Raw genomic sequence first — 23,515 nt, 5'->3', positions numbered from 1 at the left:
CCATTGGTTGAATGTTGAGAGATTAAGGATTGAAGATGGAAGAAGCAAATGAGAAATGAGAGGGAAAAGATGAAGAGAGAGTTTACATTCTCTTTGAAAATGAAAGAGTGTGAGAGTGAAGTGTGAAGTGTGGAGGTTTAAGGAGAGAAGGGAAATCAGATTTCCCTCTAGGCAATCATCAAAAAATCTCATAGGGTGGCTAATGATGATCTCATGAGATATTTGAGAAAGTGATGTGAGGTTTGCTTTATGGAAAAGCAAATTTCACATCCCAACGTGAAATGACCACTTCGCGGACACGTGAGATAAAAATGCTCGAGTATTATCGGCCAATACTCGATCGGGTATTATAAATTGCCCGATTTTAATATATGATTAGAATTTCGGATTTCGGCATTCCGAGTGAAAAATATTTAGAAAATAGGTATGGGTGTACTCATGATCTATATTGACTCGAAATGAAATTGCGAAGCCAACAGCGCAATCGGAATTCGTTTCCGAGTTACGGAACTCAATCGGAATTCGATTCTGAGTTACGAAGCCAACGGCGGTCCGAAACCGACTGTCTCCGAAAATCATAAAAATTTACCACCAAATTGGAAATAGAATTACCGAAAATTCCCAAAAAATCATTTTCGAAAATACAATAATAAAAATATTAATAAAATATTATAATTCAAAATCGTAAAATTCGCGGTGTTACAAAACTCATTTTGTTTCATTACAAAATGCATCAAAATTTTTGAGGAGTTGTTACTTAAATATACAAAATAGAAGAGTGACTTCATAATCAAAATGTGCAAATTTTAAATGACCAATTTATCTTAATTAATGTACAATTAATTAATTTAGAGAAAATTATACCGACACCTATTGATATTTAACTTAATTACACTTATTAATTTTTTGTTATTTAAAAGTTACTCTTATCTCTTGTATAGAGATAGTCAATATAAATATGTATATAAATTTGGATGATCGATTATGTAGATCCAAAAAAAAAGAATATGTGATATGTGCAATTATATTAAAACTCAGAAAATGTTAGTATAATTTACTGATTTGGTTTTAGTCCTTTAGACCAATACCTTTATAAGTAGAAAGTATAGGGACCAATACCTCAATAAATAGTAAAAATAGGGATGACTAAAACCCAAATAAGTGAGAATATAGGAATTGATATAAAAAATATAGAAACTGAAATATAAATAGGTAAAAACCATAGGGATTAAGAACCTATTAAAACATAAATTTGACCGTGTTATTTTTAGAGTTTTTCCATTTTTTATACCACTTTAAAATAAATTATTGTCAATATATAATAATTGCAATAAAGTTTCAAGTTGCTACATTTATACTAATAACCGTATCCATTAATATACTATATTACATTATATAAAACTTAGGATAAAATTAGAATTGATAAATTATATTAGATTAGGGACAATAAATATTGATCCAGTTCATAAGGATTCAACTAATATTTCACAAAGACTTAACTTCAAATTCCACTTGTCAATCTGAGAACCTCATTCATGAATGTTATTTTTCATCCCATTATATTATAACATATTATTTAAAATATATTACAGAGCATTTATTTCATATTGATAATATATTATCATTCTTCACCATTAAGATATAAAATTATGGTGATGCTGGTTCAATAATCTAGTTTATTTTTATATTTCATTTTGTAATTTAATTTTATAGAATCAAAGTAGTAATTATTTTAATGAAAATAAAATTGGTTTCATTTTTTTCTCATTGACAACTATTTTATACTTTAAAAGCGTCCAAAATATATTTTAAGATTCCAAAAGATTTTCTTAAATTTTTGCTAGTTAGATTTTAATTTGATTTTCAAATACCACTAATTATATAACATCCTAAAAAATATATACTTACTATATTATCACCTAATCCAATTACTTTTACTAGTTCTTCACCACTTCTTTTTAATATTATACTTATATATTATATTTGATATTTTCAAAATTCCCCCAATTTAATTTCAAACAATAATTTGAGAAAAAAAAAATTAAAAATCATACATTGTTTGTTTAACAAACTGTACTTCGATTTCAAAATGCTACTTTTTATATAATATTCTTAAGAAACTATCAAACTATCAACTCTACTCTTTTATTGCCTATTTTATTTAGTGTTACTAATTACTAATATCATATTATTATTTTTCAAAAATTCGCTATACAATTATAGAGATGAAGATTTAAATCATCTTTGGTTTCTCTTTTTTATTTTCATCTTGAAAATTAATTTCGAGAAGTAAAACAGTGATAATTTTAAATTAAAAACAAAATTTTATCAACTTCAATCATTGGAAATAATATTATATTTTGGAAGCAGCAAACATTTATTTTGAGGCTCCAAAAGTTATTTTTTTCAAGTTTATCAAACATATTTGACATTTTAAAATATCTGTTGATTTTAAGTTCAAAAAATAGCCTTTAAAAACTCTCAGTTTCAAAAAATTTCATTTATCTAAAAAAATCTCAATTTGATTTTGACTTTCAAGTACTGTAATGTAGATAATAACTTTAAGAAATTATATATCAATTTGTCACTTACTTTAATTAATATTTCAAATACTAATAAAGTATTTTTATTCAACATTGATATAAAGTTAAAGAGAATGAGGATTATTCAAATCAACTTTTTATTTTCCATTTTAACTTGGAAATTAAATTGTTGAGAAAAAATTGATATAAATTTTACTCAAAGATAATTTTATTATAATTTAGGACTGTCAAAAGTGTACTCTCAAATTATAATAAAATGTTTGCCACTTAAAAAAAACCTATTTTTTCCAGCTTATTTAAAATGCTTTTCATTTTAAAAATTCTATTGGTTGGAATTGGATTCAAGTTCCAAACTATATTCATAAAAACAAATAAAGAAATATTTTTTGTATAACAAAACCCTATTTGATTTTAAAAATTATTTATAAAATATCCTCAAAAAATTGTAGACTATACTATTACCTACTTTATTTACTATTACTAATTACTTATAATGAATTATCATTCTTCTTGGCAACTTGAAGATAGAATTATAGAGATGAAGGATGATTTTATATTCACTAAAATCATCTTTTGCTTATTTTAAATTTTAGTTTCAAAACTTAATTTTGAAAATAAAAATATTAGTAAATATAAATAAAGAAAATGTTATCAATTTTCATCATTGAAAGTTGTATTATACTTTCCGAGCGTCAAAAATGCATTTTGAGGATCCAAAAATATTTTAAAGCTTATTTATTTTATTAAACACTTCCAAATTTCCAATGATTGAATTTGACCTTAATTAACTTCCAAAGAATAGTTTGAGAAAGAACTAACAATTCGTCATTTTTGTTTGACAAATTATAATTTTATTTTTGAATAGTAATGTAATATCCTCAGAAAATTATAATCTCTATTCTACTATCACCTAATTTATTTAATATTTATTAGTAATATATTAACATTTTATAACCATTTCTAGATAAACTATATAGATGGAGGATGATACCTAATTTATTAAACCCATCTTTTAATTATTTTCTTTTTTGTTTGAAAGTTTATTTTTCTGAAATCAAAATAGTAATAATTTTAAACAAAAAATAAACTTTGTGTCAAATTTCTCATAGAAAATGGTATTATACTTTTGTAGCATCAAAAGTATATTTTATTATTCCAAAACTATTTTTTGAAGTTTATTTAGTGTATTTGACATTTTCAAAGTTCCTTTAGTTGAAGTTTCAAACAAAATTTGAGAAATATTAAAAAATCGTTCATTTCTGTTTTTAGAAAATATTGATGTGATTTTGACATACTATAATTAATCTAACACTTTAAATTAGACCGAGTTTGAATTATAAAATCATTCATTTTTTAAAAACCTCAATTTGACTTTAAAATATTTCTATTTATATAATTGCCTTCTATCCCTTAACTATTACTAATGAATAATATAATATTATTATTCTTCATTAACTCGATATAAATTATGGAGATGCGTGATGAATCTTAATTTATGAAAATCATTACTGTTTTAATTTTCTATTTCTTTTGAAAAATAATTTATGGAACAAACTTATAATAATCTGAAAGGAAAAAAAATTGGTATAAACTTTCCTCATTGAAACTATTATTGTAATTAGTAAATGTGACGAGTATATTTTGAGACTTTAAAAGTATTTTTTCTAGCTTATTAAGCATATTTGACATTTTCAAACAATAGTTTGAGAAAGAATAAAAATCAATATTTTTTTTTAAAATCACAATTTGATTTTGAGATAATCCTGTTTAAATATTATCCCAAAGAGACTATCAAATCTACTCTTATATTTCCTAGATTATTTAGTCTTAATAATTACTAATATTGTATTACTCTTCTTCTTCAATCTGAGATAAAAATGTAAAGATGGTGGATGATATCTAATTTATTCAAATCATCTTTAATTTATTTTGTTTTCGTTTCAGAAATTAATTTTTTAAAATAAAAATAGTAGTAGCACTTTCAAAAAAAAAAATTTGCTATCATATTTCTTCATTGAAAATGATTTTGAAATATCAAAAGTATATTTTGAGACTCTAAATATTTTTTTAAGAATATTTAGTATATTTGACATTTTCAAAATTCCATAAGGATTTTAGTTCCAAAGAGTAGTTTGTGAAAATATTACATAGCATTCCATTTTTTCTTACAAACTACAATTCATTTTTACAGACTATTATTTATATGACACCCTAAAATAATATCTTCTATCACTTACTTTATTGATTGTTACAAGTTAATAATATCTTATTATTATCCCTCAGCAAATCGTTATACATTATAGGGATTGAGGATGCATACTAAACTACTCCAACCATTATTGGTTTATTTGTCATTGGGATAATATCCTAATAAATATTCAATCTACTATCTCATATTTTATTTACTATTACCAATAACATATTATAATTCATTATTCCCATATAAAATTATAGTGATCTAAATTCAGATAATGTATTACTTCATTTCCTTTTCATTTTGAAATTTATTTTTGAGGAATCAAAATATTGATAATTTTAAATAAAAGTAAAATTGGTATCAATTTCCTCATTAGAAAATGATATTATACTTGGGAAGCTTTCAAAGTATATTTTGAGATTCAAAATATTTATTTCTTCATGTTTATTTAACATGTTTGTTGTTTTTAAAATTCTATCAGTTGAAATTAGGTTTAAATTCAAACAAAAATGTTTGAGAAGGAATTAAAAAATTTGTCATTTTTGTTTAAAAATATCACTTTGATTTTGAAATACTAAAATTTATGTGATAACCTAAAAGTATAAATTATAGAGTAAATTACACTGAGATCCTTGAGTTTTAATGAAATTACACAAACTACCTCTTACTTTTTTACACCTACACAAACCTCCCCCAATTTTTATACTTTTATTACACTGACCACAAGAAATAAGTGTAATCTTTTAAACAAAAAAATGTGATAAATGTAATTAAGTTAAACAAAACATGATATATTGTGGAGACAAATCCAAATAATATATGCGTCAATATTTCTTTATTATTTTTGTTCGTTATATTATAAGAGCGATTTAAACAATATTTCTTTAGAATCGTTGATGCATTTTGTAACAAAAAATAATAAAGATACATTGATTTGTATATTATTTAAACTTTTCTACATAATATATCAATGTTTTGTTTAACTTAATTGCATTTATCACATTTTTTGTTTAAAAGATTACACTTATTTCTTATGCAGGGGTGGTCACTGTAATGAAAATATAAAAACTAGGGAAGGTTTGTGTAGGTGTAGAAAAGTAAGGGGTGATTTGTATAATTTCACTAAAACTAAAACTCAGGGGGTGTCAGTGTAATTTACGCTAAATTATATTCATCTATAACCTACTTTGTTTACTATTACTAATAACACATTAATGATTTTAATTAATAAGTAAATCTGAAAAATTAGATTTTTATAGAATGAATGATTAAGATGTGAAATAAATCTTGTCAAATTCCTCTCGAAGTAAGTGGATCTCCTGTCTTAATATTATATATCACTTGAATTTAAATTATAGAGATGAATATTGAGACCATCTTTGGTTTAGTTTCCTTCTTCATTTGGAAATTTATTTCACCAGAAATCAAATAGTAATAATTTTAAATCAAAAATGAATTTGGGATCACTTTCCCCCTTCAAAAATGGTATTATAATTTGAATCATCAAAAATATATTTGGAAACGCCAAAACTTTTATTTAGCATGTCAAACTTTTTCAAAATTTGTTAGGTGAAAGAAGTCAAAGAACTGAAACTATTGCATTGTGATCCCTACATGTTGACTACTCCATTATTATGTAGCTTTGAGTTTGTTTCATAGCTAGAGTTAACCTATCATGTATTCCAATTTGGAAAGGGAATTATATTAAAAGTAAGTCTCACATCATATATTCATTTGGTTATGTTACAATAGTTCACAATAATCAGCCCCTCTTCCTCGAAAGAGTGCATGATAGTGAAGAAGCCCTTCCTCTATAATACATTGGTTGCAATAATACTACAGCTACAATACACCTATAATTTATCATTCCCCTCACTTCCAGGTGAATGAAACAAACCAAAATTCTCTCCATTGCACACCCTTGTCACACTGTAGAGGTGAAGATGTCATAAGTAACCTCTTTTTTTCTGAGTTTCAGGAGTATTCCCTTTCATAAGTCCGAGACCCTCTGTAATCAGTTATTAGAATCAATAGATCTCCAAATCGTTCATTCAAAAAAATGGAAACCTTTCTTATTGGATGACCATCATGTTTCCCAAAAATCGAAACTCTGGATCAACAATATCACCATTTTTGTTCAATAAGGGTCTTAGGCAGGCAGAATTTCAGCCCAAATAAGATCTAGCTTTTTTTGGCACATCCCATTCAGGCTTTTCTTTCATCAGATTGGTGCCCCCAAATCATCCCAGTTGTGACTTGTGAAACAAGCCACAGGCCAGGCTAAGGTCACAAACCTGTGGCCCCGTAGAAAATTGGAATCTTTTAACGAGGACTAGAACATAAATGGGCATGGTAGTCCATTTTCATCTTTAGGTTTATGGATCAAGAAAAAGCACACACAAACTTCATTTATTTACACGGTTAAAACAAGGATCTTCCCAATTCAACAGAAATTACAATCATGAGTAAATGAGTCCCATTTTTCAGGATTCAATCACCCACATATGTCAACAAACTAAATTAGGTACTTATGTATTCAGCTAAGAAATTTACATATTAAGAAAAGGGTGTATAATAACACACGAAACAGGAACGAAATGTAATATGAAAATAAAATGATATTTACAGACATTTACCAACACGACATTATTTGCTGAAGCCTCCAACTAATAAGCATGACTTTGTTCTTCATTTCAAGAGCAACCCTCTATCTACCATGGAGGCTAATGAATATATTGCATACACTATCAGCAGAATGTATTCACAGCAGAGCAGAGAGAGGGAGGGATTGAAGCATCATCACAGGATCATCCGACCGCAGAAAATATGCATGGGATGCACTCTTCTGAGATGGAGACACACAATGAAATCATCAAGGGAAAAAATGAGGATTATTCATCTTGCTTGAATGTGCTCATCTGCATAGAGAGAGACACACGCATCGGCGGCACCAGCAGCAAGCAATGCTTGGTATGGGTGGAAAGCGAGGCAGCTTACGGCACCAATTTTCTGAGCCATAAGGGTAGGGTAGTAGCGAATAGTGCCAAGCTGATCACCCTCCAGACTAAAAACTTTGATGAGTTGCTTAGCTGAACCACTGGCAATAATCGGGGCATGTCTGTGTATAGCTAAAGCTGTAAGTGAGCCCCTGTGAGCTTCAATAGTGAGATAGGCGCTGCTGTGATTTCTTATATCAAGGAATTGGATATCCCCAGCCTGAGAAGCACTAATAATCTGAAGGACAAAAAAGGTGACAATTTCATCAATTTTATCAAATCAAATTCACAAATCATAGTCACTAAGGCAACTTTTGGTGTGCACACTGTTTTGTCCTGTTCTCTTTGGTCCACCTCTTTCCATGGAAACAAATGTTCCACTTTTTAGTCTTTTATTTTGTTGTGTTTATTGAACACACTAAATATAATAAAAAATGTTCTGTTCCATCCCGTTTAAAATCTATCAAACACTACCTAAATTCCTACCAAGATCTACAAACATATACACAGTTTAATGTAAAAAATAGAATACCAGCAAAATGTTCTTTTTACCTTTCCTGGGTCAAGTCCAGGTTGAAAGCCAATCCCCACAACCTTTTCTACTCTCTGTGTGTGTGGCCGCAATCCACAGACAAGCCTAAGAAACATCATTGTCACTAGTTATTTACAGAAATATTTGTCTTCGTTATGAGACAAATACGGTTTTAAACTGAAGCTTGAAGGTTTAGATAAAATTGAAGATAGTATTAATGTAATTCAAAGTTAATTTATACTTAAATACAGAGAAATGCTACAATCACACTCTTTCATATACTGCTTTTAACATTCCTTTTGGGCCGCATCTCATACTTCTTTTAGTATGACTTAAAAATAGGAGTACGAGAACTGGTCCAATAAAAAAGAGTTATTAAGATTTCCGTAGACATGAGAAGGAATAATATGATGTATAAGTTGGCAGATAGCAATTTTTCTCAGTTTTACTTCATCGATGAAGGAGATCTGATAAGCATGTTTGTATTTGAATCCTGATTAATTTTGATAAATGCTTACATTTCAGGTGTCCTGACATCATAAAGTCTGACTGAACCATCTACAAAACCAGCTGCAAATTGTCCCCCATGAACTTGAGATGCAGCCTGAGATACAAGGTATAGCACAAAAATCAAAAGTAGCCCAACTCAACAATTTAACATATTCTTTTGTCAGTAACAACAAAAATATTGGATCATCATTGCGGAAAACGCTTTCCTAAAACATAAAATCCTTTTTCAGGTCCTCTATATGTCTTTAATATACGACATAGTCTATGTTTCTTAAAGTATAAACCCTGCTAAGCTGCAATGCTAAAATAATGAGAAAACATAATTAATTAGCAAGGTACATTACATCCACCCATAGACTGAGGCTTACCAATGCTGAGATACTGCAATCTGATGATGAAGGTATAGCATTAAGAAGCTGCTCTTTGTCAAGATCCCAAAGCATAATAGATGATATCTCACCAGATGCATACTGGTAAATGTATTAATGTAACATGAAGCAAGACCATAAAAGAAAATCAATAACGTCAACTTTGAGAAGAATTAGAGGTTTCTATTTTAGAATGTGGTGGAGAGGGAGATATTCCATACATTCATAAAGATTATAGAAGAACAACATACCAGATAACCACTTTGTTGCTGCCAATCAACAACAGCATTCAGACTCCTCACACCAGGTTTATGACCATGAAATGAGGAAAATGCAGTGACAAGCTTCTGTTTACCCTTCAGAGAATAATCTTTCCAAATCCGAATGTTTCCATCAGCTGCATAATATCACAGGTTCCTTAGAATTTAACATAAAGACAATAATTTGAGTATACAAGTTATGGCAATAAAGAGTAGAGAAAATTACACGAAGCAGCAAGAAGTAAGCTATCATCAAGCTCGTTCACTAGGCAGAGCTTAGAAATTCCTTTGTCTGGAAAATCATGATTGTCAAAACTGTTCAGAAGTGTTGCTTCCTCATGGTTCCATATCCTGTGGAAAGCTCCAAAGAACATTAGCCAACAATAAAAATCAAAATGACATAATACACCTAATAGCAACTATAATTATCAATAAGCAAAGTCTTGTACACTAGGTGCAATTAACTACATGGATCAAACACACCACTGTGAAATCAAGAAACAAATGTTCGGAGGCTATTTGCATCTAAATCCTTTCTAAAGGTTTCGGACTAGATTTTTTGGTCTTCCTCTATCTCTAACTACCGGCCTATCCATCATTTGATCAATTATTCTAACTGAGGCTTCTATTGGTCTTCTCACATGTCTAAACTGTCTTATGTGCAATTCTACCATCTTTTCCTAATAGTCTAATCCATTCATTGCTAATCTTATCTTGTATGCTCACTCATCCAATGCAACACTCAATTTGTAATATCTGTCACCCTTATCTTAGGCTCAAGTTTGGCACTTTACTGCCCAACATTCAATAAAATCATATAGCATTGTCGGTCATATGGAAAGATACAGTTATACGGAAATCTTCTCTAGCCCTACCATTTTTTCTTACATTGGTTTTAAGAAACCCAAACTCCCAAAATTCTTTGTTCTCCGGTGCCTCCCACAACACCTCTCTTAGCAAATGGCACCATATCATCCAATATATAATATCAAAGCTTGAAAAGGGTATTTTGCATTCTATGGTTGACCCTCCAGGCATAAAAACCAAATAGGTTTTCTGAATTATTTTCTAACCTAATTAAAACAATAATCCCTATTTATCCATAAAATCGTCGGGAACGCCAGTCATTTAGTTGCCTACATTTCTATATCTGTTTGCTTAGTAGATGGTTTAGATACTTACAAATCCTATCTATTTGCTTAGTTAGTGACCATGAGATCATGAGTTCAAATCCTAAAAGTAGTATATCTGCTTGCAGACTCCACTAGGTGGGAGCCTTGTGCATCAAGCGGGTGGGTCTTGGTGTAACAGTGAAGTTATTTGCCTTGTGACCTGGAGGTCATTAATTCAAATCTTGGAAACAACCTCTTCGCTTTCGAGAGCAAGGCTACGTACATCTACAATCCCCAGCCCCACTAGATGGGAGACTCGTGCATTGGGCCACCTTTTTTTTATATATTTGCCCGATAAAGGCCTTTTGTACAATAAATATATTGTCGCATCATTCTCTACAAACAAGAAAAGCCTAACTTCCTATTTGTCTAAAGGCATGCGCAGCTTCATAACAATCTCAACAAAACTAATAATGCTATTAATGAACTTTCTATACCTGATGCGTTCATTCTCATCAGCAGCTATCACTATGGGAGAGAATGGTTGCAGAAGCGCTGTTTGTATACCCTTTATGTCCCATTTAGCAATTGGATTGGTTAGCCTGCTTACAACTGACAGAATAAAATGAAGTGAGATTCAGAACAGGACAGGCATAACGAACTTCCTTAACTGAACAAAAAATACAAACCAGAGTGCTGGCATGTTGCTATGTGCTCCAATGCAAGTTTTTCCCTTTCTTCCCTTCTAACTAATACTTCTTCACTATCATCTGCAGCAGTTAAAAGTGGTTTGGAAAAGTGCCCACAACTCCAATTATAGATAGTTGACTGTGGAAGAAAACTCCGATCTGAAGTCCCAGGAGCTCCACTAGACCCTAAAAGTGGATCAGCTAATCCTGAGTCTGGAGAACTCATTAGGTGGGGCCTAAACTCCAATGAACATACTCTACGCATTCCAGTTATGTAACTTGGACGAGGAGGACTAACTGGAGGAGTTCTGAAGGTTAGAGGCAAGTGACCTGCCAGAGCAGCATGCAATTTAATAATAAATCATAAAAGTCAAATAACAATGCAGCAGGAATTATCACCAAAAAATTGATACAAAGAGATTAAAATCACCAAATTTGATTGGTAATTGTAAGGCATACAACCATTAAATAAAATGGAAACAGAGATATATACCTCCATTCATATCAAACCATGAAGATGAGCGAGCTAGTCCAGCAAAGCTAGGGGATGCAGCCAGCTCACTACTGCGAACAACAGTAGGCTTTGATGGTTTTGCTACTACTTGTTCAATACCTATTATAGACAGTACACGGCGACCAAGGTTTGCAATGCGCGGAGATGGATCTTTTGCTAAAGTACACATAGCAAGTACACATTGTGAATATAATGCATTGTCCAATGGCCTTGGCCCAGTCTGATTAACCACTCCATTGCTGAAACCATTATGGAGTATTCCTGAATCAGAATGATGAGATGAAGTATCAGACAGTGGGGACCCATGCATGACTCCAGAACTTGGGAGAGGACTGCTAGAAGTGACACGCCCATCTCTAACAGCTGAAGAACTGTCGTTTCCAACTCTCAAGACAGGTCCAATTTGAGATGAAAGAATGCTGCCATGAGGCGTATGCTGGTTCTGGCTAGGGTATCCACCACCTGAACCATTTATATTAGTCAATGAAGGTAAGGAATTTAGCAAAGAATTGGTCTGAGGTTTCCAATATGTGGCAGCAATAGATTTCAGGTGCTTGTTGTGGCCAAAAGCAAATCTTGCAAGCGCTGACAATTGAAAAGAAAACAATGTCAGTAAGTCAACCCCACCTCAAAAACTACATTACACTACGTTATCTTAGAAAGACATACATGCCAACTGCATGGCATGAGAATTAGTCATCATTAACTAAAGAAAAAGAATTACAAAAAACAAACATGAAGGGTTTTTTTTTTTTTTGGTTCTCCACAGGTATCCTCGTACTGGAGGCAATCCTGTCCGAGCCGGGCACATCCACAGGTAAGTGGGGCTAACTCTCCCAACGGACATTTTTTCCATCCACAAGACTTGAACCCGAGTTCTTGCTTAAGGGGAATCAAGCATGTACCACTTGAACCAACGCCCGTTGGTAAACATGAAGGGTTTAGATGCAAGTTGAAGCAATTTCTTATTGAGGTTTTCTTTTTTGCTCACTTTTAATTATTTATTTGACTTTTTTTTTCCTAACTTCACAAGAGCTAGCTGTTACAAACATGTTTGGAGATGGTTATTAACAGGATATTGATAATGAACACTCAGAGTAAAAAATGGAATTCGTTTAATAACCTACCCACTGCTACCTCTGCTCTCACTAACGGACTCCCATCCGAAGCAACACTCAACAGACTTTTAACAATACTAACTTCAGCCCTAAATTTGTCATCATCATCACATTCTTCATCTCCTCCAACACCTCTACATGAACGAAATCCCACATCCAAAAGGGTACCCAGTGCAAAAACAGCAGCTGCTCTCACCTGAGATACAGCAAATTATGAATTATCATGATCTGATTATTCAGTTCATTCAATTAATATACAAAAAATATAACAATCTGCTAACTAGAAATAGACATAATAGGGTGATAAACCTCTGGCTGGGGTTCAGAGAGTAGAAGAGCATATATAGAAGGAGCATCTTCCTGCAAACCAATTGTTTGGGCCTCTGTGAAGTCTTCCCACAACTTCCCCAGACACAGGCAAAGCCACTGAAGGAACAGAGATTCAGTTTGTGAATCATTGGGAGATGAACACTGAAGGTGCTTTAAGCAGACTTGGATCAAACCAGCTTCAATACAAGCTTCTTGGCCTCGTCTATGACCGTCCACAATCACAGCCAAAACAAAAGCAGCCATCGCACGTTGCTCTGGATATGCTTCCATGCTATCAAGGAACTTAATAAAATAGATATGACCTCCATCCTTCACTAGATCAACCTGACATGACTGCAAACCAACAAAGGAACATCATCATCACAAGGCAGTAGCATGCAACAGGCAGAGCTTGAACATTAAATTGCAGTTGAAAATTAACAGGACATTATATATTAGAGAAGAAATCAGATAGGTATGTAATACCAACAACCAAGTCTTTATCCCACTAGATGGGGTCAACTACATGAATCAAACAACACCATAATACTTTACCATAAATCATGTTCATTGACTAGCCTTCATTTGATCTACTCTTCTTATGGAGGCTTCTACCAATCACACATCCATTTGTAATATTCACAATAACTCAGTTGCTAATTTCATTTTATAATTGTGCACTTTAATACTACAAATTTTTAATAGAACAACAATGTTTGCATGCTTTGATGGCACTAGAATTCTATCAATAAAATGATCAAATACCAAATGAACATTTCTCATCCCAAAAAAGAAATAGTAATATTAGGCTTAGGCTTGCCAACAAAAAGATTTTTTGATAGCGTATTGAATAACTGCATCGACTTTCTCTACCATCTCTAAATGTCTGTTTTCATCTTTTCTTTATCTTCACTATCATCCTACTTTCTCTTCTCCGACATCACATATAATAATGCAAACAATTGCACAAGACAAGTTTATATTCAGCAATAACTACAGTACACCAGACAAAATTGTCATAGCCAAATTTTCAACATGATCCATGATGTCTGCAGCATCAGGTGTATAAGCATCTCAGGTGCATGTTCTTAGACAAATAACAACAACAACCAAACCTTAATCCCATTAGGCGGGGTCAGCTACATGGATTGAATGACAGCATAATGCTCTATCATAAATCATGTTCATTGAAGTTATACATAGCTGTTCCTAAGCCCGGATAAAAGGGAAAGATTCTGTTAAGCAGTCGAGAGCCAACATAAAACTTTGTCGAATCTCTGACATAGATCTATGATATGTTTTATGTTCTTAGACAAACAAGGAAAAAAATAACATTCCCATAAAGTTGACAATTACCCTCCCTAAAAAAGTACCTTGTCAAGTGCAAGAATCTTTGTCCATATGAATACAAGAATCTGACGTAGCTCGGGTGTTGTAGTTTGTAACAGCTTAAGAACATAGGGAAATATTCCAACAGACAATGCCTACATATAAGAAAGTTAGCATCAAGTTATAGTATCATAAACCTTTTCAAAAAATGCGTAAGACAGCTGAAACATAAGTCAATGAATTGAGAGAGAAATTACCAGATCTACAGCCCATGGACCCATATCAAGAAACCTTCCAAGGAGTACTAAAGCCCGAAATCGATGGCATTGACTTAGTAGAACCTGAAATAGGACCAATGCAGTGTCAATGCATGCAAATATATTAAAAATGTCAAACATTTTTACCAGAAGCATAAAGTTTAAAAGAAAAACTAAGTGAGAATTGCGTGCAAAAACAAAAGGACGGCAGTCAGTTTTCAAATCAGATTTTATTTCAGACAGAAAGGTATAGAAAAAGCAATACAACCGGACATCAAACAACTAAGAGACTGTGCTCTATCATAAACTAGAGAGAAAAGGTGGGGTCAACTACATGGATCAAACAATGAAATTGTTTTCTATCATAAACCAAATCTTCCAACAGACCATTTAGATGCTCATAGTCATAATCAAAAGTCAAAACCAGAGGGAAAGTGCTACAAAGATTACATGTTCAAACAAATACATGTTTTGATCAAATTTCCATAAGAAGGATGATAATCATCACCAACCAGATCACAGTATAGCCAAGAATAACCTAATTTAAACTTGCCCATCAAAACCTAATCAAGGAACAGCCTGACAGCTGATTAGGCAAAAAGCATGCCATTACATAACAAGAGTATTATTAATCAAAATGATAGCCCCAAAAGGTAAAGAAGACTAAGACATGTATGGCACCTGAAGAACTATAGGCAACTGCTCAGGCTGTTTCTTATGTTCAGCACCATGGTCAAGCCATACCTCAAATGCTGTTAACTGCTCTGTGAAAAACGTACTGGGCTGAAAGAGAACAACCATATAAAACACCAGTTAAGCTCAAAACTTATGACTAACCTTAAATATTACTGATGTTCCATATCAAACCGTAATACCACAGCCATTTTTAAATAACATTAATTTCAGAAAGAAACTACAAAAGAGGCATAACAAAAACCTCCAGATACCTGAAACTCTGCATTAGGATCCTCAACTAATGAGGGAAGTTGAGAGAGGCAGAGTTCAGCAGCCATGTCCCACGCATCCCTGCAGTGTGAATAAAAAACAGAAAATGGTGACCAATTTTGTCAAAACATATTACGTTACAATATCATAAAAATGATAATGAACAATACCACATATGATGCTGATGGGTTGGTGGCAATGTTGGGTGAGAAACAGGAGAACAATTTGCAGATCGCATAATTCTCTCAGCAAGTAGAAAGTTTCGAAACAGACTTGCGACAAGCAAATCCTGTCTGAAAAGTCTCTGAAAAAGCTCTGCAGCACAATCAATATAAGGTACAGGATACATACAAAAATACCAAGCTAAATAATTAGATAAAAAATACACCCCTGTAACTTGGCATGTGCAACAGCAAGGATGAGGAGGGTTGAGACCTACCATGAGGAAGAACATTCCAGGCAATTGTGTCAGTTACTGCCGTAAAGATCCAATTCAATTCACCCAGGAGAGTTTTTCGGTCGTTTGGACGGCCAGGAATCTTGTCTATAAGTGAATAGTCAAGTGACTCGCGAAGCAAAGAACGAGTACAAAACCTAGATATAATGTTTTTTGATAAAAAAATAAAATTCATTAACAGAAAAGATCATTACATAGACAGAAGAGGATAATATGTCCTCTACCAACATATTACTCAAAGAAAATTACAAAGAACCAGCAAATAAAAAATGAAGAATAACAATGGAGAATTACATTTCAAACACAATGTAGATCTGAAAAAGGAACCTCCTTTAGAAGGCCAAGATCTGAGCACCAAACACATACAAAAAAAACCTAACTCTATCCCAATCCAGTTCTTAAGACGTTGAAAACCCTGGAAAAATCCAAGCATTCCTCTCCGACCATATGCACCACAGAATAGCAAGATAGCATGGGTCCTCAGAATGTTGACCTCTTTTCTTCTTCTAAACCTTAACGATAAACCTTATTGCTAAGCCTTATTATTATCATCAAAGATGACTTTTCAATTTTAGAGGGTTTGGATAAAACAACTCTTCCCAGCAACACTAAACAGCCTATTCTACAAAGAATTATCAATAAGACAATCCAAAATAGATATATAAATGATTCAGGATGCCCAGAGAGGCAGAGAGAAGTTGCATAACGAACATTTATTAACAGCCCTTTTACCATGAAATCTATACAATTATCTCAACTTACTGTTCAAGAATCAAAGGAAACATGCCTATATGTGCTTCATATTATACATATCCGGTCTTAAGCCCGGATAAAAGGTGAAGATTGTGTTAAGCAATCGACAGCAAACATAAAACTTTGTCAAATCTCTATAATATCGATCAACAATGTGATAATGTTAATGCTACGTCGTTGCCCAGAAGCAATGTGTTCTATCCCCCGGCTATAGGCAAAAGGGCCACTGCATCACCATCTGGATGTAGCGAAAAATAAGCAATGGTTCCCACATTTATGTGAACAAGTGTGGTTAAAGAAACTAGTTCACCAGTCTAGGATGAATCGAAAAATGAAATATAGGCACTCTTACAGGTAAACCAATGGAAATAGTATACACAATGATTATGAGGAGTGTCACTTTTATGTACCTACAAGAAACTAAGTGGGTTGTGGAAAAGGCAAAGGACTTAGATGCTTCAGATTATAAGTTGTGATATATTGATAAGATACGGTCGAGAAATGGGTCGGTATAATTATAGATAGAGAATGGAAGAAGGATATGATGGATGTAAAAAGAATAAGAGATATGATCATAGTCTTGAAACTTGTAGCAAAGAAAGACACATTTAATGTGATTAGTGCTTATGCACCCCAAGTATGGCTAGAGGAACATCACAAGATAAAATTTTGCGAGGATTTAGAAGACGTAGTCCAAGGAATACCTTTAGGATAAAATATTTTTCCAAGAGGGGATCTTAATTTAATGGGCATGTAGGGAGGGACACTAGAGGATTTGAAAGATTTCATGGGGTTATGGAATATGGGAAGCAAATATGAAAGGTGAGACTATTCTAGATCTCTCCTCGACTTTTTAATTTATAAGAGCCTAGAAAAACCATAGCCGAAATGATTAAGAAAGATTTAGAGATCAAAGCTTTGTCAATGAACAAGATTTATGATAGAGCATTATGACGTTGTTCGATTCATGTAGCCAACTCCGCGTAAGAGGATTAAGGTTTGGTTGTTGTTGTAGTAACACAAAAGGTGTCGAACATAAAATCAACTTCATAGTTAAAACCATCATTATCACGAAAGTCTTTTATTATCATCTCTATGTAGTTAATATTTATTCCATCAGCAAATGAGTTGCACCAAAATGACACAGATCACAAACAATAATATCCTCAAGTGTTCAATACTTCAATTATATATTCAAAAAACACAACTAATGATAATGATACATGGGACCACCATCAAGAAAATATACTAGATAAAAGACAGAGGAAGTTAGTAAGGGAATGAACAAGAGTTGGGAAGTGTAAAAAACTCAAAAGTTTGACTAACCAAATAACAAGAATGTACACCCGATCTGATAGAATGATTAACATATTATATTAGACATTCTAAATGGGATAAACTAAGCATGCTTTAAGTGAAATGGGATAAAATAAGCATGATTTAAGTGAAATGGGATGCAATAAGCATGATTTAAGTGAAATGGCATAAAATAAGCATGATTTTAAGTGAGAAGCTTCACCATCGCAATGCCATCTTTATAGGTGTCGTAAGGCAGGATGTAAACACATCAGCTGGGAATTCTGCACTCTGAGGTAAAGTCTCATGTGCTTCACATGCTGCAAGCAGAATACAATCCCTTGTGGACCCAGAGGAATTAGAAGCACTCCATTCATGAAGCTAGTAAAAAACAAGTCCAACAACCAATATGGCAGTCCCAAATACAAAATGACAAAATCAGTTTCCAAATCCTTGCCATTTTCTTTAGACAGTAATTAATAAACATTATTTAGAGTGAATACCTCAATGAAGGAATTTACAATCATCCCAGCCGCAGAGCAGTCAAAAACATAAATTGATGGAGTCTTCAACCAAGAATCAAGGTCACTGATTGGTAAGGGGATGTATTGTGTATAACTCTGAACATTATATAATAAAAAATGAGAATAAGAATATCATGAAGCTCTTTCTTCATTATTATACAATAACTCATGGCCTTTTACGTATTAAGAATTTATGGTCCAGTAGTCAGTGAATAAAGTAATCAGAACTCTCTGACATAAAAAGATTTAGATCCAGGTTTGGTTTCTCATAGTAGAATAGTACAATGAAGAGTACATGAAATTTCTCACATAATAATTATTCTCAACCCTGACTCTCATCTATGGAACAATCTACCTTTTTATGTTCCAACTTTTTCAGATTCCGTAAATTTATCTGTTGTTTTATGTTCCACCTTTTTCAGATTCTATAACCTCTCCCTCCCCTTCTCTACAATGCTTGTTAGCAGATTATCGAAGTAAAATAAAAGGCATGACTAGTACACTAACTAAGTAACTAGTACCCTCTAAGATCTAATGGCCGTAATTGTACTTTGGTCCTAGTGCCAGCATGAACTACTAAATAATATCAAAGACCCAAATTTGATTTATCAAATAAATATATCACTTCAAGAACTACTAAGGGAGAAAATTGACCTTATTGAAGACCCAAATTTCACCATTAGGAGTTGGTTTTGGTACACCATGCCCATTGTAATGAAATAAAACTCTTTCCGACTTAGCATATCTACGACATGTAGTACAAAGCTTCTTCACCTCATCTATTGTTGGATCAAGTTGACACTTATAGCGAGCCTGTTGCAATGCCCAAATGGTTAATCAAAAATCAACTTCAAATGCAATATAAGGATGACTTTGGCAAGCTAAGCATTCCCACCTTTGGTTGCCATCTTTCATACTGACTGCTCAATGTCTTCCCAATTGAGTCCAATGCTTTCTGTGGTGCCATAGAAAATGGATCTGAAACATTGAGAAAGCTAAATGTTTAAAAATAGAGCAACATCTTACCTTATAGAAAATATATACTACCCACAAATCAACACTGTTACACTAAATTGTTATACAAAAAACTGAAAGGGATGCGAAGTTTTGTAACAAAAGTTTTCCTTGTGCCAACCATGGCTGAAAGAGTTGTTTAGTTAAATGTCGAGCCACACATCAGATTCTGTTGGAACGTACCCATGGATTAGACGGTTTCTATACCTTAAAAATCTTATCTTCCCTCATGTGAACTCCACAACAATTTGCGTATCCAGTTTCTGCTTCGTATGTAAAATCTATTGTAGCCTTGTTCCAGTTGGTTGGTTTGACAGGCCTCTACAGAGTTCTAGAAAAATTACAGTGAACGATGAACGATGAAAATTTACAGTTCCTGGTTTCCTGATCACTTTCCTCTCTCTCTCTCTTTCTATTTTCTATTTTTATTCTCCTTCAATTTTCACACCTCTTTCCCTCACTTCCTCAGATATCATGAATTCTAAAATCAGCAATTGGAACTTTAAAACCAAGTATTTAGTGACAAAACTATGTACATAATATTGTTTAGAAACCTAAAACTACTTTCAGGCATCAAGTGATCACAAATGCGAAAAAATCTCAAAACTAGAAAGAAACTGAAATTACAAACCACATTAAAAAGAAACATTTAGAAACATGCAAGAACAGAAAGGTAAGAGACCTATCCAGCACTCCATTCTGGCACAAGGAGATATCTTTATTACATCTGGTGGATCGACACTAATGTTTAAACATAATACTAGAGCTACACATCCTGTCTTCATCTGCACCAAAAAATTAGGAGTTAAATCAAAGCAATACTTCTTAAAAAGATAAAACACATGACAGAAGTACTCATTAGAATACTATAGATAAAAAGGCACTATGGACACAAACTTATTCTAATAAGGTAATAAAATGTGAGATGACAATGTAAATTGCAAGGGTAAAACTAGATATTTTATATCAAATGACAGAATTCCCAGTTTATGCAATGAGATTAAGTCAGTGGCTTGCAAATCTATTTCACATTTTTAATAATAAAATTTGATTCAACGCAAGAAGCATAATTTTTTTTTGCATTCTTATACTTGCAGACGACGAGCTGTTCTGTCAGCCAATTTCCACCATATTGCCGATCTATAAAACTCGCAAGCCCCCAGTCATGTGAGCAAGACTCTTCTGCATGGAGCTGCTGGCATTTAGAAAAAGCTCCTAAAGAATCGAAGTAAACAATATTTTCCCGACTCAGTTGAGAAAGCGAATGTTCAATTCTTTATCCAAAAAGGAACTCCAGAAATACCAAATTTAGAGTTTGATAAAAGATTCCCTGATGCAAATACTGTGTATTATTAATATTAATTCTTCGGTTGATTGAACTTGAGATACTCTAAAATGTAAGGTGCATTTTTATATTCATAAAAAATTGATGGATATTATAGAACTCACTCTCTTGATTTCGTCACTAACCATCACGACTCAGAACCCTTATTTGATAAATTTTATGCTTAATAAGTTGTATATAATTACATTCACACGAGTTCGTTAGCATTGACAACTACAATGACCCAAAAAGTCCCTCCATCGGTCCATCCACAGAAACAGTTGACCAGAATTTATTTGTGAATTGAAGTCTAGGTCCAAGGGTGGCCCTGGTAACAAGCACTTTCGAAACGCCCACAAACTTTGTTGACTTGGTCTGCCCTTACCAAATTTATCAAGTGTCAATAATTACTAGCAAAGTTTTGAACTTCTATGCAGAACACATGGCTTGGAAATTATATTCTGTTCACTCCAAAGTATAAATCATTAAATTCGTCAAGGCATAATGCAAATGACCTAGGAAGCAGAGATATGATAGGACATAGGGTTTACAAAAAATTGACATTGCTATGTTACAAGATACAAAATTAGTATAACCTTAACATAAAAGCACAACATTTAAATTAAAAGACAGAAACAAAATTTGAAAAATTAATATCACTCACTGTAAAAGTAATAAAATGCAATGAAAGTGTGCATAAAGTATCTCTGATACAGACACAGCAACTAATTGCTTTGATGTGTCCGTGCTGTATAGCAGATGACACGTAAATAAAGGTAGTCTTTGGTGCACAGACAGATGTTCTCTTTGACTCCACCACTTTCCGTGGAGCCAAAATCTTCTAGTTTTAAGCTGTATGTCGTGTACTATTGTATTATAATCTGACATGTGTACCAAACACTAAAAAATGGTAAGGCGTGTGAAAATAATTAAAACCCCATTTCAATCATTGTGCATTTTACACAATAAATTAAGACACTCTAATTGAACTTCACTTTTTAAGGTTTCCAACGATATCCCCCACCTGATAGAGAATAATATCCAAATCTCAGTGAGTATAGACACTTGCCCAAATAGGGACTCCTCTGAACATTAATTTTTCCGTACACATAATCATCGGATCGAACTCCATTTCACACTGCCTTTTCACAAGCAATTAAGACACACCAATAAAACTCCAATTTTTTTAGTTTTCCACAATATTCGCCCACCTATGGACTATGCCAGTGTGTTAGTTGCTGCATTCCTGTCATAGTCAAACATGCCTTTGCCAAAACCTACTCCATGTAGCTCACACACTTTTCGCACTGTTAATTTTCCCATACATGTTAATACCATGAAATACACATATAAGACAACTCTAAAGCCTTCACTTTTCATTCATTCCCTTCCAAAACCAAACTCGCAAACAGGCTCTAACGAAATACTACTCCCAACAATTTTCTTTCCACGCCTCAATTTCCGAAATCGAAACCAAACAGTATATAATTAAAATTACTTAATTGATGGAAAAGAAGTAAGCTTACTCTATCCTTAGGTCTCCACTTAGAGACCAAGCCAGTATGAGATGGACCGGTAGGAATCGAAGCCTCGAAAGCGTGATGCCGGAGCTCAGAAAGAACCAACGTATGAGGAAGATATGCCATACTAGTAGCACCAACAACAGCAGGAAGAAGAGGAGAAGGTTCAGAATCCCTGCGGTGGTGAGAATCAACCTCAGCGGTTATGGTGGAAGAGGAAGAATTAGAAGAATCATGATTAGGAACGAAGAGAACGGTGGAATGAGAAAAACGAGATGATGCCATTAAATCTCCCAATGCCATACGAATCAGGAAAGGGTTAAATAACTGCGATCATTGATTCGTTTGGTTTATTGATCAAAAGAAGGATTATGGGATCGATCGAGTGAAACCCTAAGACTAAAGAAGATGATGATGGTGATGGTTATGTATGATGATGATGGTTATGATGTATGATGATGATGGCTATGTATGATGATGATGGATAGTGATGGAATGGGGCACAGTGGTGGTGGCGGCGGCAGTGTGTGGAGAATGGGGATGGGAGAATGAAAGAAGAGATTGGTGAGAGAGTGAGTGTGTGACTCAATTTCTGATTTTCTTTTACCAAAATAAATAAAACATTACCATTATATTTTGCTTCAAAAGGTATTTCTTCTTTTAATATTTAAGATGTAATAAACTTAATTTTCTATCAATTTTATTACAAGTTTAAAATTCATGAACTATCAGGGTAAAAGCTTTAATTTATATCACATACTATTAATTTATATTAGTTTTGATTTAGAGTTAATTATGGTTAAATAGTATATTATTTGTTTATAATGTAAAAATATATATATTATTAGTGTATACATATTAAATTCTTTTATTATTGTTATTCTTTTTAGAGTTTAAAATCTATACATCCTGAGTCTAAAGTTTTTTACATTGTCAACATATCATCTA

The 23,515-nt window shown here is 32.9% G+C and overlaps 1 protein-coding gene across 1 annotated transcript; it reads right to left on the bottom strand.

Annotated features, from left to right (window-relative positions):
* On the bottom strand, positions 7,123 to 23,163 carry LOC109360508 (regulatory-associated protein of TOR 1-like). The gene is made up of 23 exons (XM_019605461.1): positions 22,574 to 23,163; positions 20,406 to 20,508; positions 19,605 to 19,687; positions 19,364 to 19,522; positions 18,689 to 18,805; positions 18,409 to 18,566; positions 16,119 to 16,273; positions 15,850 to 15,994; positions 15,682 to 15,760; positions 15,416 to 15,517; positions 14,735 to 14,818; positions 14,522 to 14,632; positions 13,149 to 13,502; positions 12,849 to 13,035; positions 11,701 to 12,306; positions 11,208 to 11,537; positions 11,016 to 11,130; positions 9,633 to 9,757; positions 9,398 to 9,543; positions 9,147 to 9,248; positions 8,787 to 8,872; positions 8,289 to 8,373; positions 7,123 to 7,974 (listed from the first exon to the last, which is right to left on the bottom strand). The coding sequence occupies exons 1-23, from the start codon at positions 22,868 to 22,870 to the stop codon at positions 7,636 to 7,638; spliced, it is 4,068 nt and encodes a 1,355-aa protein (XP_019461006.1). The 5' UTR covers positions 22,871 to 23,163; the 3' UTR covers positions 7,123 to 7,635.

The sequence above is a fragment of the Lupinus angustifolius genome, chromosome LG11 (genome assembly GCF_001865875.1).
Source record: "Lupinus angustifolius cultivar Tanjil chromosome LG11, LupAngTanjil_v1.0, whole genome shotgun sequence".
NCBI lineage: Eukaryota > Viridiplantae > Streptophyta > Magnoliopsida > Fabales > Fabaceae > Lupinus > Lupinus angustifolius.
Note: the sequence above shows the minus strand (reverse complement) of the source record. Positions and strands in the feature narration are given on the sequence as shown.